Source organism: Procambarus clarkii, chromosome 49, assembly GCF_040958095.1.
Source record: "Procambarus clarkii isolate CNS0578487 chromosome 49, FALCON_Pclarkii_2.0, whole genome shotgun sequence".
Lineage (NCBI taxonomy): Eukaryota > Metazoa > Arthropoda > Malacostraca > Decapoda > Cambaridae > Procambarus > Procambarus clarkii.
In genome coordinates this window covers 15917892-15930927 of record NC_091198.1, presented here as the reverse complement: position 1 = coordinate 15930927, position 13036 = coordinate 15917892, and the positions used below count along the sequence as shown (strand labels likewise).

General features: G+C 38.7%; 1 protein-coding gene across 1 annotated transcript in view; it reads right to left on the bottom strand.

Annotated features, from left to right (window-relative positions):
- LOC138351326 (paired box protein Pax-7-like) overlaps nt 1-12568 on the bottom strand; it is a 121888-nt gene extending 109320 nt beyond the window's left edge. Inside the window, exon 1 of the mRNA XM_069303020.1 lies at nt 12243-12568. Coding sequence (XP_069159121.1) covers nt 12243-12309 — 67 coding nt within the window. The 5' untranslated portion in view covers nt 12310-12568. The remainder of the gene's footprint in view (nt 1-12242) is intronic.
- Between the last annotated feature and the right edge of the window lie 468 nt (nt 12569-13036).

The window sequence follows — 13036 nt, the reverse complement described above, 5'->3', positions numbered from 1 at the left end:
AATTCCACCGGATTTGATAACATTAAAATCTCTGTTGGACACGTAGCTTGTTCATCATTTATTAATATAACATGAATGTTAATCTGAACTTTTATTTAAGTTTAATTGAAACACTTAAGGCTGCAGCAAGGGATAATTTGCTGGTTATAATTATTACATGAACTGACTTGGCCTAACCAAACCTATCCTGAGTATAATCTAGTGTAATCTTGCCTGACTAAACCTAACCAAGGGAATGGAATTATCAGGAGAAAAGTGCCAAGCCATTACGACTATATAGCACTGGGAAGGGATCAGGATAAGGATGGGACGAGGGGGGGGAGGAACCTAACCAACTTTAACCTAACCAAACTTAACTTGATGGAAAGATATAACATAGTCATGTTCCGCTTATGCCTCCATTTACAAACAATGATTTCTTTGTCAAACATTCACCCTCGTTTGTATAATAAATTTCACAATTTCATCTTTGAAGAAATTATGGCTTTGTCATTTCAAGAATACAAATATTCCACATGAAGAAAATTTTCTTATTTGGATATATTAGATATTTTGTAAGGCCCAAAGTTGCTCAAAATTACAGAAAATGCAAATATTTACATTTTCTTAAATGTTAATAAGACAAAAGAATATATGGGCTGTAAGAATAAGGAATCTATTGTGTCCGTCATTAGCAAAAATTCTCATATTTCCCTACAAAAAAAAATTTACCTACAAAATTAACCCCTTGGATAATTGTGTAGTAATTTGAGCCAATTTCTTAGAGATATGTTGAGGATACTTAAATCTTACATTGCACTTCTTTACTACCTTCTTAATCTTAACATCAACATTTTTAGTGCATTTGTGGAAGTTGAGGTGAATGGAGGGGAATTATCAGGAGAAAGCGCCAAGTTATTACGACTATATAGCACTGGGAAGGGGTCAGGATAAGGATTTGGGATGGAACGGAGGGAAAGGAATGGTGCCTAACCACTTATGGACGGTCGGGGATTGAACGCCGACCTGCATGAAGCAACCTGCATTCCTTTAATAGATATTAACGGACAAAACACATGTTTCACCACAGTTGTTTTATGAAAGAATGTTTCGCAGGTGTTCTCACAAAATTTTCTTTTGGTACTCCCCATCAGTAATATATATATATATATATATATATATATATATATATATATATATATATATATATATTTATTTATATATGCACACTTGCCAAGAGTGTAAGTCTATCTCTTCTACATCAATCTCCCAGTTACATCAACTATCGTTTATTCATTCCAATTGCTTTCCAAACAGCGTTTCTTAAAATATACATTAAACAGCTAAACACTCTACTACTCCCCAGAGTCAACAACCACAACAAACAATTACAACACAGCCCCTTCCCCCTCACGCTAACACAACCAATAACACAATACACACAGAAATCACAATAGCCTGATGCATCAAATGAACAAATCCACGAAGGGATGCAAAACCAATCCACACACTAGAAGGTGAAGGGACGACGACGTTCCGGTCCGTCCTGGACCATTCTCAAGTCGATTGTGATTTGTCGATTCTCGATAAACACAATCGAGAATCAAGTCGATTGGGACCATTCCCAGTCGACTTGAGAATCGTTTCAACGGTTGAGACTTGAGAATCGACGTTTCGGTCCAGGACGGATCGAAACGTCGTCGTCCCTTCACTTTCTAGTGTGTGGATCTGTCAACACATATACATATATACACACACATACACGTGGGAGAGAAGTTGTTGTACTGAAACTATGCCTCCACCACCAATGCCGGGGAGCCGGTCGGCCGAGCGGACAGCACGCTGAATTTGTGATCCTGTGGTCCTGGGTTCGATCCCAGGCGCCGGCGAGAAACAATGGGCAGAGTTTCTTTCACCCTATGCCCCTGTTACCTAGCAGTAAAATAGGTACCTGGGTGTTAGTCAGCTGTCACGGGCTGCTTCCTGGGGGTGGAGGCCTGGTCGAGGACCGGGCCGCGGGGACACTAAAAAGCCCCGAAATCATCTCAAGATAACCCCTACTGCCAACAGAATTACTCCGTTTCAAGAGCGTGGTTTGCCGTAGATAATTCGAGTTGTCTTTTTGGAAAAGACAATCTATTTATATTTTGGTTTTAATTACATATTGTTTTAAATAATTTTATTACAACTATAAAAGATTTGTCAAAAACAACATGTCAAATAAAAATATTATTTATTGAATTGCTGATTTTGACAAATATCATCAAAATGTTTTTGAAGCGATTTCCATCAACAATTCTTTGAAACAAATAAACATACTAAAAAAAAAAATTAGCAAAAACTTATAAATAAGATTTCAACAATTTATACAAATCAGTTTGAAATATATAAAAAAAAATCCAAAATACATAAAGTCTATAAAAAAAAGTAAGAGATTATAGAAACCTTAAAAACCCTTTGTTTGTAAATAAGGTAATTTAACCATGTCGTGGTTCAGTGGTTTAGGGTGTGCGCTTGAGAGCACCAAGTGTACAGGTTCGAACCCTTCCCATAGCTTCTGCTGATTTTTCTCAAGGTAATTGAGGATTTTCAAGGATTTCAAGGATTTTGAGGATTTTCAAGGATTTGAGGATTTTCAAGGATTTGAGGATTTTCAAGGATTTGAGGATTTTCAAGGATTTCAAGGATTTTGAGGATTTTCAAAGATTTCAAGGATTTGAGGATTTTCTCAATCCTCAAAATCTATGAGGATTTTGATAGATTTTGAGTGAGGAGTTCAACTCGAGATTCATTCTAACGATATGAATTGATTATAGCTTGTTAAGATCAGTTATTCTATCAGTAGTAGTAGTAGTTAGAACAGTTAAACCACTGTAATGGTTATTCTTTGATATAATGTGCCATGTTCTTTGATATAATGTGACATATTCTTTGATATAATGTGACATATTCTTTGATATAATGTGACATATTCTTTGATATAATGTGACATATTCTTTGATATAATGTGACATATTCTTTGATATAATGTGACATATTCTTTGATATAATGTGACATATTCTTTGATATAATGTGACATATTCTTTGATATAATGTGACATATTCTTTGATATAATGTGACACATTCTTTGATATAATGTGACATATTCTTTGATATAATGTGACATATTCTTTGATATAATGTGACATATTCTTTGATATAATGTGACATATTCTTTGATATAATGTTGGAACAAAAACCACACTTATGTATTTGTGAAAATTTATATATGGAATTTACACAAAGCCTTTCTCACTCCTGAGTTATATTTACTAATGAGTGACTCCTATTTACCTCATGTGAATATTACTTCAAGGTCTGAATGGGTGATTAGGACGGGATTTACATATATGGAGCAACCACAACAACATATTGGATCAATGGTGACGGGTCTTACATATTTTAATAAATGTTAGTTGTTAGCATGAAAGCACACTAAACATTGATTTTTAGTTAACAATTTTCCAAACATTATGGGTTTATTTACGAATATTTTAACTAATCCTTCGAGAAAAAAGGGATTTTATGAAGTGGAAATCTTTTGGGATTAAACATTTTAACATTTGATTAAAATTTAGCAGATTAAAATGTTTAAAAATCTTATATAATCTTTTCATGGGAAAGCATTTAATTTAACAAATTTATCTATATCAAATAACTTATAACCAGACGCTATGAGCCCTATTAAGATTTTAGTTCTATTAGTCTTAAATAATTTAGAACAAAAGCTTCAATAACATAGACAAAAGTACAATAAATGCAAGTTTTCAATAAGCTGAATTAGGAAATTGACCAAAACAAATTTTGATTAATGGAGAAATGCTGTTTCTTAAGTTATCTTGAGTTTCATAAGTAAATTTCGAGTTTAAATAATTTGAATTCAAGTAACAAATTTTATCACAAATAAAGTTACTGAAAATTTTTAAATTGTCTGTACATTTACGTTAATATTTGAGTTTAAGACTGAGGAGTGGCTCTTAGTCTTGAACCCAAATGTTAACCTAAAAATATAGACGATTTTAAAAAGACTTAATTTTACCAAAACATATAATGTGAATTATAGGCATATAATGTGAATTATAGGCATAACAATTCCAGGTATTACATTAGCAAAATTTGGACCAAAGGCAGATTACATAGATTCAAATTAAATTTTCAAATATCTTCTGTGAGTAGAGATTACCATCAAAGGCAACTAATGAACAGGAAGTTGCTATCTTCAGCAATATGTTGAAGATAGCGACTTTACTTTGACTAAAATGACAAAATTTGTGTTTTTTCTTGTTTAGGTTTTCAAAATCGATAAGATTCCTTAGATGGGACATTTGACAATATTTTTAATTTACACTAAATTATTTAGTGTCAATTAAATTAGACTTTTAGACTTTTTAAAGTCTATTAGACTTTTTATTTAAGCTGTAATAGGGCTTAAAGCATCTGGCTATTGGTTATTTAATATGGAAATGTGTTGTAATGGTTTTAAAAATTTAATTTTTCTCTAAGACTTTAAGGAAAATGTTCTGATACTAAATTTATACCAGATGTTAAAATTTTTACATACCCAAAAGAAATTAACTATATTAAACTTCACTTTTTTTAAAAGGGTGGTTAGGCAATTTTAGTTATGCAACTCTTACACATAAATTAATTTTGTATATCGTGTATCAATTTATTATTATCTATTACCTGTATTACCTGTTGTATTACCTGTATCAATTTATTTTCACAAATCATTATAGTTTGGTTACGTCAAACGAAAACGAAGTGATATTTTGATATCGGAAGTTGTGCGGGTTTATATATGTAAATGATCTCTTGAAGTTATCTTGAGATGATTTCGGGGCTTAGCGTCCCTTCGGCCCGGTCCTCGACCAGGCCTCCTTTTTGTTACACATCCCTAGGAAGCAGCCCGTAGCAGCTGTCTAACTCCCAGGTACCTATTTACTGCTAAGTAACAGGCGAGGCATCAGGGTGAAAGAAACATTTTGCCCATTTGTCTCCGCCTCCACCGGGGATCGAACCCGGAACCTCAGGACTACGAATCCGAAGCGCTGTCCACCCAGCTGTCAGGCGCGCTAAATTATTAGTTATTAGTTAGATCGAGTTACATTGCTCGATACTTCAATATATTATAAATACCACACCTGTGAGTGAATGGGTACCTCTTCCTGTACAACCTGGGGCCAGATTCACGAAGCAGTTATGAACCTGTACATCTTTCCTCAATCTTTGGCGGCTTTGTTTACAATTATTAAACAGTTAATGAGCTCCGAAGCACCAGGAGGCTGTTTATAACAATAACAACAGTTGATTGGCAAGTTTTCATGCTTGTAAACTGTTTAATAAACGTAACCAAAGCCGTCAAAGATTGAGGAAAGATGGACACGTTCGTAAGTACTTGCGTAACTGCTTCGTGAATCTGGCCCCAGGTTCGTATGTACTTGCGTAACTGTTTCGTGAATCTGGCCCCTGAGGATTTTACCCTTAGGCTACTTATTTTCCCACCTCGATCACAACTTTCTAGTGATCACGATCCTAGTGATCAATCAATATTATTATTATTACTCGTTAATGGTCCAGGAGGGACCGAAACGTCGTTTTTTTCATTTTCGGACATGTGGGTTGGTTGAGAAGCTTGAACCAAAGCCAGAATATATGAAAAATATATGAAAATCATTATATGAAAGTCAATTTATGAAAATCGCGACTTTGGCTTCAACCCCCCCCCCCCTAGAGGATTCCGTTGAATCCCAGGTTGCATTGCTGTCTTGACCATGCTGTGGTGCAGTGGTCTGAGGCATGTGCTTGGGAGCATCCAGAGCATAGGTTCGAATCCTCCCTACGGCTCCTTCTGTTTTTTTTCAATTCATACATTACGTTAATGGGATATTTTTTTGTGCATGTGGATTGGGTATCGAATCTATATTTGGTCACTCCTCTGACTTCTTCTTTCAGATTCGATCCTAACAGCTTGGAATCCATTCATGTGTTTAGCAATAAATCCGAGTTGAACAACCCTGAATATTAAATTCCTTTATTTATATAGGGAGGGGCTCAAGTGTGTTAAACACACACACACACACACATACACAGTGTGTGTGTGTGTGTGTGTGTGTGTGTGTGTGTGTGTGTGTGTGTGTGTGTTTTAATTCAATTTTTAATGGGCTTTATGTTATATTCGTGTTCCACATAATAGCCAAAATTACTCACTAGTCCTAGTTGAAAACTGGCATTTAGCAGGATAACCAGATGAAATACATATATTTAATCCGAGATAAATTACTGGATACTAAATGAAATAAACACGTGGTAACTGCTAATTAGTAACAAATATAGACAGAAAATTAACTATGTTAAACTCGGTTTCTTGTAATTGCTTATTTAGAAATCCTTTTAATAATGTTTATGATATCGTGTAGTAAAAGTCTTTTGATGTTCGGGTTGGTGAAGTTCGGTTATGTTAGGCTTGGTTATGTTAGGATAGGCCAGGGACGCAGGTTAAATCCCAATATATAGCCACAATATTTTTTGTTCCACACATTACGTTTTTAGTCATTTATGCATTGGAGCGCTGACGGCTAGGAGTCAGGCAGCGCTGATGGCTAGGAATCAGGCAGCGCTGACGGCTAGAAGCCAGGCAGCGCTGACGGCTAGGAGACAGGCAGCGCTGACGGCTAGGAGACAGGCAGCGCTGACAGCTAGGAGCCAGGCAGCGCTGACGGCTAGGAGCCAGGCAGCGCTGACGGCTAGAAGCCAGGCAGCGCTGACGGCTAGGAGACAGGCAGCGCTGACAGCTAGGAGCCAGGCAGCGCTGACGGCTAGGAATCAGGCAGCGCTGACGGCTAGGAGCCAGGCAGCGCTGACGGCTAGAAGCCAGGCAGCGCTGACGGCTAGGAGCCAGGCAGCGCTGACAGCTAGGAGCCAGGCAGCGCTGACGGCTAGGAGGCAGGCAGCCCTGACGGCTAGGAGGCAGACAGCGCTGACAGCTAGGAGACAGACAGCGCTGACGGCTAGGAGACAGACAGCGCTGACGGCTAGGAGGCAGACAGCGCTGACAGCTAGGAGACAGACAGCGCTGACGGCTAGGAGACAGCGCTGACGGCTAGGAGGCAGACAGCGCTGACAGCTAGGAGACAGGCAGCGCTGATGGCTAGGAGACAGGCAGCGCTGATGGCTAGGAGCCAGACAGCGCTGACGGCTAGGAGACAGACAGCGCTGATGGCTAGGAGACAGACAGCGCTGACGGCTAGATTTATCTTAGAGGTTTGAGGTTAGAGACTTAGAGCTTAGAAGTTTGATTTAGAAAACCCGTTAGATTTATGTCCCTTGACTGGGAACTATGCAGTTGTAACTAAGTGCACGGTTCCCTAGCAGTGATTTCGGGGCTCAACGACCCCGCGGCCCGGTCCTCAACCAGGCCTACCTCCTGGTCTGGCGCTCGGGATTCGTAATCCTAGCGTCCGGGTTCGATCCTGTAGTGAGGGCAGAAACAAATGGCCAGAGTTTCTTTCACCCTGATGCTCCTGTTACCTAGCAGTAAATAGGTACCTGGGAGTTAGACAGCTGTCACGGGTTGCTTCCTGGGTGTGTGTGTGTGGAAAAAAAATTGATTGACAGTTGAGAGGCGGGTCCAAAGAGCCAGAGCCCAACGCACGCACAACTAGGTGAACATTCAGGTGTGAGAAGAATTGAAGAAAGGTAAGAATAATGGGAACGAACAGAAGAATAGGAAGAGCGAAAGACAAGGAAAATAGACCAATTTCTAACAAAATCACTAAATATCCACACAAAGGAACCGAGTAAATGAGAAAACGCAGTTTCTATCGTTCATTTATCACTCAGTTACGATAACTAGAGGTATGAGAGAGAGAGAGAGAGAGAGAGAGAGAGAGAGTTACAGAATGAAAGCGAAACAGAATGAAAGAGAGAGAGAGAGAGACGGAGAAAATGAGACAGAGCGAGGGACAGAAAGAGAGGTAGGGGAGAGAGAGGACGAAGAGGGGAGCAAATGGGTTAGGGGGATAATTGGGAGTGGGGGGGGGGGGAGTTAATGGGGGAGGGTTGGGGCGGCTCCCAGGACCCCCCTTAAACCATCAAAGTGTGACCAAGGGGGTAACCTGAACCCTGAACCAAACCCTATGTTGTTCCAGCGGTTCTTAGTGAACCCACGGGGTTCATGTTCTACGGGTCTCTCGTTGCTTGTTCTTGCTGTGTTCTTTAATTACGGGTTTCTTGTTGTGCTTGTTCTTGCTCTATGTATGTTCTTCCCCTTTGCTCTGTTCTTGTCAGCGAAGCTGTCTTTGTTATCAGTGTATTTGTTGTTGAAAGTGGATGTATCGTTCTATCCCCGAGCTCTGAGACCCCCGACGACACTCCCTTGTAATTGCCTCGTTAACTGCCCTGGGGAACCACTACCGTACTCTCCTAACTGTGGGATCATCCAATGGCTGGTTGGCTGCCTGGTTCCTGATTGTCGGAGTTCCCTGTCGACCTCACGCACGGCACAATTCAGTCGTGTTATAACACACGGTTGGTGCACAAAAGGTTCGGTATTAGATTACTGACATTCGTGTTGAAATGTGTAATAGATTACACGCATTCGTGATCTCCCTCTGATGCCACTGTTCGTTTGTATATATATATATATATATATATATATATATATATATATATATATATATATATATATATATATATATATATATATATATATATATATTTTGGTAGCAGTCTTTCCTGTAGACATATTTTATTAAATATGACCGAAAAAGTAAGATTAATAATTCTAACACGAATTTTCTCAATCTTTCGTACATTATGCTTCACTGTTGGAGGTAAATCAAAAATCACTTCTCCAAAATTCATTTTTATTTCTAGTCTGACGCGACACGGGCGCGTTTCGTAAAACTTATTACATTTTCTTTGAAAATGTAATAAGTTTTACGAAACGCGCCCGTGTCGCGTCAGACTAGAAATAAAAATGAATTTTGGAGAAGTGATTTTTGATTTACCTCCAACAGTGAAGCATAATGTACGAAAGATTGAGAAAATTCGTGTTAGAATTATTAATCTTACTTTTTCGGTCATATTTAATAAAATATATATATATATATATTATATATATATATATATATATATATATATATATATATATATATATATATATATAATGTGTGTGTGAGTGTGTGTACTCACCTAGTTGTGTTTGCGGGGGTTGAGCTCTGGCTCTTTGGTCCCGCCTCTCAACCATCAATCAACGTGTGTGGATGTAAGTGTGTGTGTGTGTGTAAATCACGAAAATTAACACGTGATGATATATTATGTATATAATATATATGTGTGTGTGTGTGTGTGTGTGTGTGTGTGTGTGTGTGTGTGTGTGTGTGTGTGTGTGTGTGTGTGTGTCACACGAAAAATTAGCACGTAATGTTACGTGATAACGTGTAAATATGAACGTAAATGAGACGTGAATCACGTGAGTGTAAAATCTGAGCTCGGCGCTCTAGGAACCAGGCCTGCAGGGTGCTCACAATATGGAAGGAGCTCAAGAGAAGCTAAGTGATACCTACCAGAGACTTTAAACCCTTCCTGGATCCCCCATTGTGGAATTTGGTAGAAATACATCCTATCATCCATGTCACGTATGATGCAATCTACAATACAGTAGGGAAAAAATACATTTCTACAGACGGAGTTTCGAACTCGGGTCTGATAATTGACCGTCGATCTACTAACCAGGCCAGGATACTGAATGATCTCAGAGGAACTTAAGTAGAACATATCTATAACTCGAGACTATCCATGGAGGTTATCTTCTTGAGGTTATCTTGAGATGATTTCGGGGCTTTAATGTCCCCGCGGCCCGGTCCTCGACTAGGCCTCCACCCCCAGGAAGCGGCCTTTGACAGCTGACTAACTCCCAGGTACCTATTTACTGCTAGGTAACAAGGGCATCAGGGTGGGAAAAAAACTCTGCCCATTGTTTCTTACCGTCGCCCGAGATCGAACCCGGGACCACAAGATCACGTGTCCAGTGTTCTGTCCGCTCAGCCACCGGCTCCCTCACATATATTTTGAGCCCATTTCCTCTCAAATTTACAACCACTCAAATCAAATCAAATTTATAATTCACGAACAAAAAAATAACCATCAAATGTGTTTGTAACTATGAATATAAAATTACTTTTAGAATGAGAATATATATATATATATATATATATATATATATATATATATATATATATATATATATATATATATATATATATATATATATATATATTACAGGTAATACAAGACTTAGCTGTTTTCACAATCCATGTAACCTGGGTACAGCTTTATGTAAGGGGATGATACTCTGTAACCTTCTGTACTCTGTAAATATCATAACGTAACACTTAAATATGAACGAGTTCTAATTACCCAACTATATATATTGTCAGGTCATGATTGTACCCTGATTGTCTTCTTCCAGATTGTTGAGCCTGTGTCTCATGGGTTCCTTCCCACAATATGTATCACGTGTCTAAACTTTGTAATTCATATGTATCCCTCTACATAACTCACGTCTGTCAAATTTTCCTCCCACACCCCGTTCCTCCTAGAGGATTAATTCCCACTCAACATGCAGAGGGCTCACCATAGCCCGTGCTTCTTGCCCCGCTCCTGTGCCAAGTAAGTTACGGGCTCACCATAGCCCGTGCTACTTGCCCCGCTCCTGTGCCAAGTAAGTTACGGGCTCACCATAGCCCGTGCTACTTGGAACTTGTTCCGAGTAGCTGAATCTATAACAACACTCAGCATGTGTACTCACACCAACTGCTCATTGATGAGTATGTTGTCTCCTCATCTACATACACATACCTCATAATTACATCATACTCCATGTAGTCCCATGATTAATGAGGCTGTGTTTGTCAGCATCTTGCGAGTGTCTAGAAGGAACCAATTATACCATCTTGGTCAGGGAATTAACCCCAGTAATTGTTGGGTAGAATTCAGCAATGTCGGTGGTATACTTTGTCTGTAGCCTCGGTGCATGGGTAACCACTTTATTGTTATTAACTACAGCTACAAGACTTAGTAATCAAGACTGTGTGACCCTTTTAACAGTTAATTATCGCTACAAGTCTTTATTAGCAATTGTACACATATATATTTTGTAGCTTGTTGAAAACTTCCTGTCATAATATTATTTTTTTGACGTACACAAACCGTGATAATGTTAACTTTATTATATTTATTGCTACGAGAAACAATAAAAATTTAGGGAACCTTTATTCTCATAAATTATAGTTACAAAACTTGTTCATTTGAATAACTGAATTATCATCAATAATTCGCTGCGAGAATTTTAAAAATAAATTCTATGAATGAATAAATTACAAATAAATTTTAAATAATAAATTCTTTATTATTATAATTAATTTTTGCTACAACACTGTATAAAATATATTCAGGATATTGAATACAAAATAAATAGGAATAGAAATACTAAGCACTTTGAATATTAAGATTATTAATGTAATATTCTTGCATACACAATACATACCATACACACACAAACACATATTATGTATATTAAACCTCATTCAAACACTTATACATGTGGATTATGTATAACCAATATCTTCTTAAGATGTCTGCTAATAATTCCACTTCAAGTTATTTAGAAAGATAACACATAGATCCTTTTAATAATGTTTATGATATCCTGTAGTAAAATTCTTTTGATATCACTCTAGGTTTAAGGGGTAATTTTTTTTGCTTTTGCTTTTAAGGGGATTATACAAGATGACAGTAATTTCAGAATTTAATTACAACGAAAATACAAATCTTCATCATTCATGGGTTGTATTAACAGGCCATTTTATTTATAATAGCGGACTTAATGCTGGCTTTCTCGACATGTATAAACATCTGACTTTGTCGAACGAGGCGATTGTTAAACACCGCTGTCCGAAACCGATTGGAATTTTGTCATTATCCTTATGACAGGTATATATATATATATATATATATATATATATATATATATATATATATATATATATATATATTAAGTTTAACGCAGAAAATATTTTTAGTGTTAATTTAGAGACAGCTTATGTCTAGCGTGTGATGACCGCTAGGAAGAGGAAGAGAGAGAGATAGAAGAGATAAGAGGAGATAAAGTCAGGCATTAACAGTTAACGGGGAACAAGAGACCTTGCCTCCACTTACCCTGGAACGGATAACCAACGAAACAGGGCTGCATTGTCTGCATCATGGCCGCTCCTGTTACCGTCATTTCCTGTTAACTTAACACAACATTTGGTATCCGGAACGAGGGAGAACACTGGATAATTTTCTATGGGCGAATTCCGCAGCGTTCGGGGCCGGAGTAACGCGGCAATGCGATACGCGAAGTGTTAGGACGTTAAGTCTCTGTTGAAGAAGGCACTTCGCGCGGGGAACTTAGTCCTGGACGGAGATAAAGGGCCACGCTTGGGAGTGGGAGAGTTTCTTTTAAGTGTGTCTCACATAGGCACTGAGACACCGCGTGGTATGTCAACAACCAACACTTCACAACTAATAATCTCGCGTTCTGGCGATCGCTTCCCGCCGGGATACGCCCCCCCTTCGCTTTACAAGACCCACCTCGGTTCCGATTGGTTGGTAGCGATAGGTTCCGCCCACCGGACAGCTCGTCGCGCATGCTGATTGGCTAGTCTGCAGGGAAGGCGGGGCTATGTCGCAGGTCTGGCGCCTTCTACAAATATTATGAGGAGGTGGGCGGGGCGAGGCTGCGCCGTTGTCAGATCTCCTGGATGGTTTAAACTGCTCCATTACGACAGGTCAGGGAACCAGGCCTCCTTAAAGGCACCCAATTGGCCTGTTAGGTACGATCATTGGAGCATTCTCCAGCGAGCATTTCTACCCGGGTGGCGCTATTATCCCAGTGGGACAGTCGTGGGGTCGGCCCCCGACTCACAAATGGGAATTCCGGGTTCGAAGCCCGGCCTAGGACAGAAATG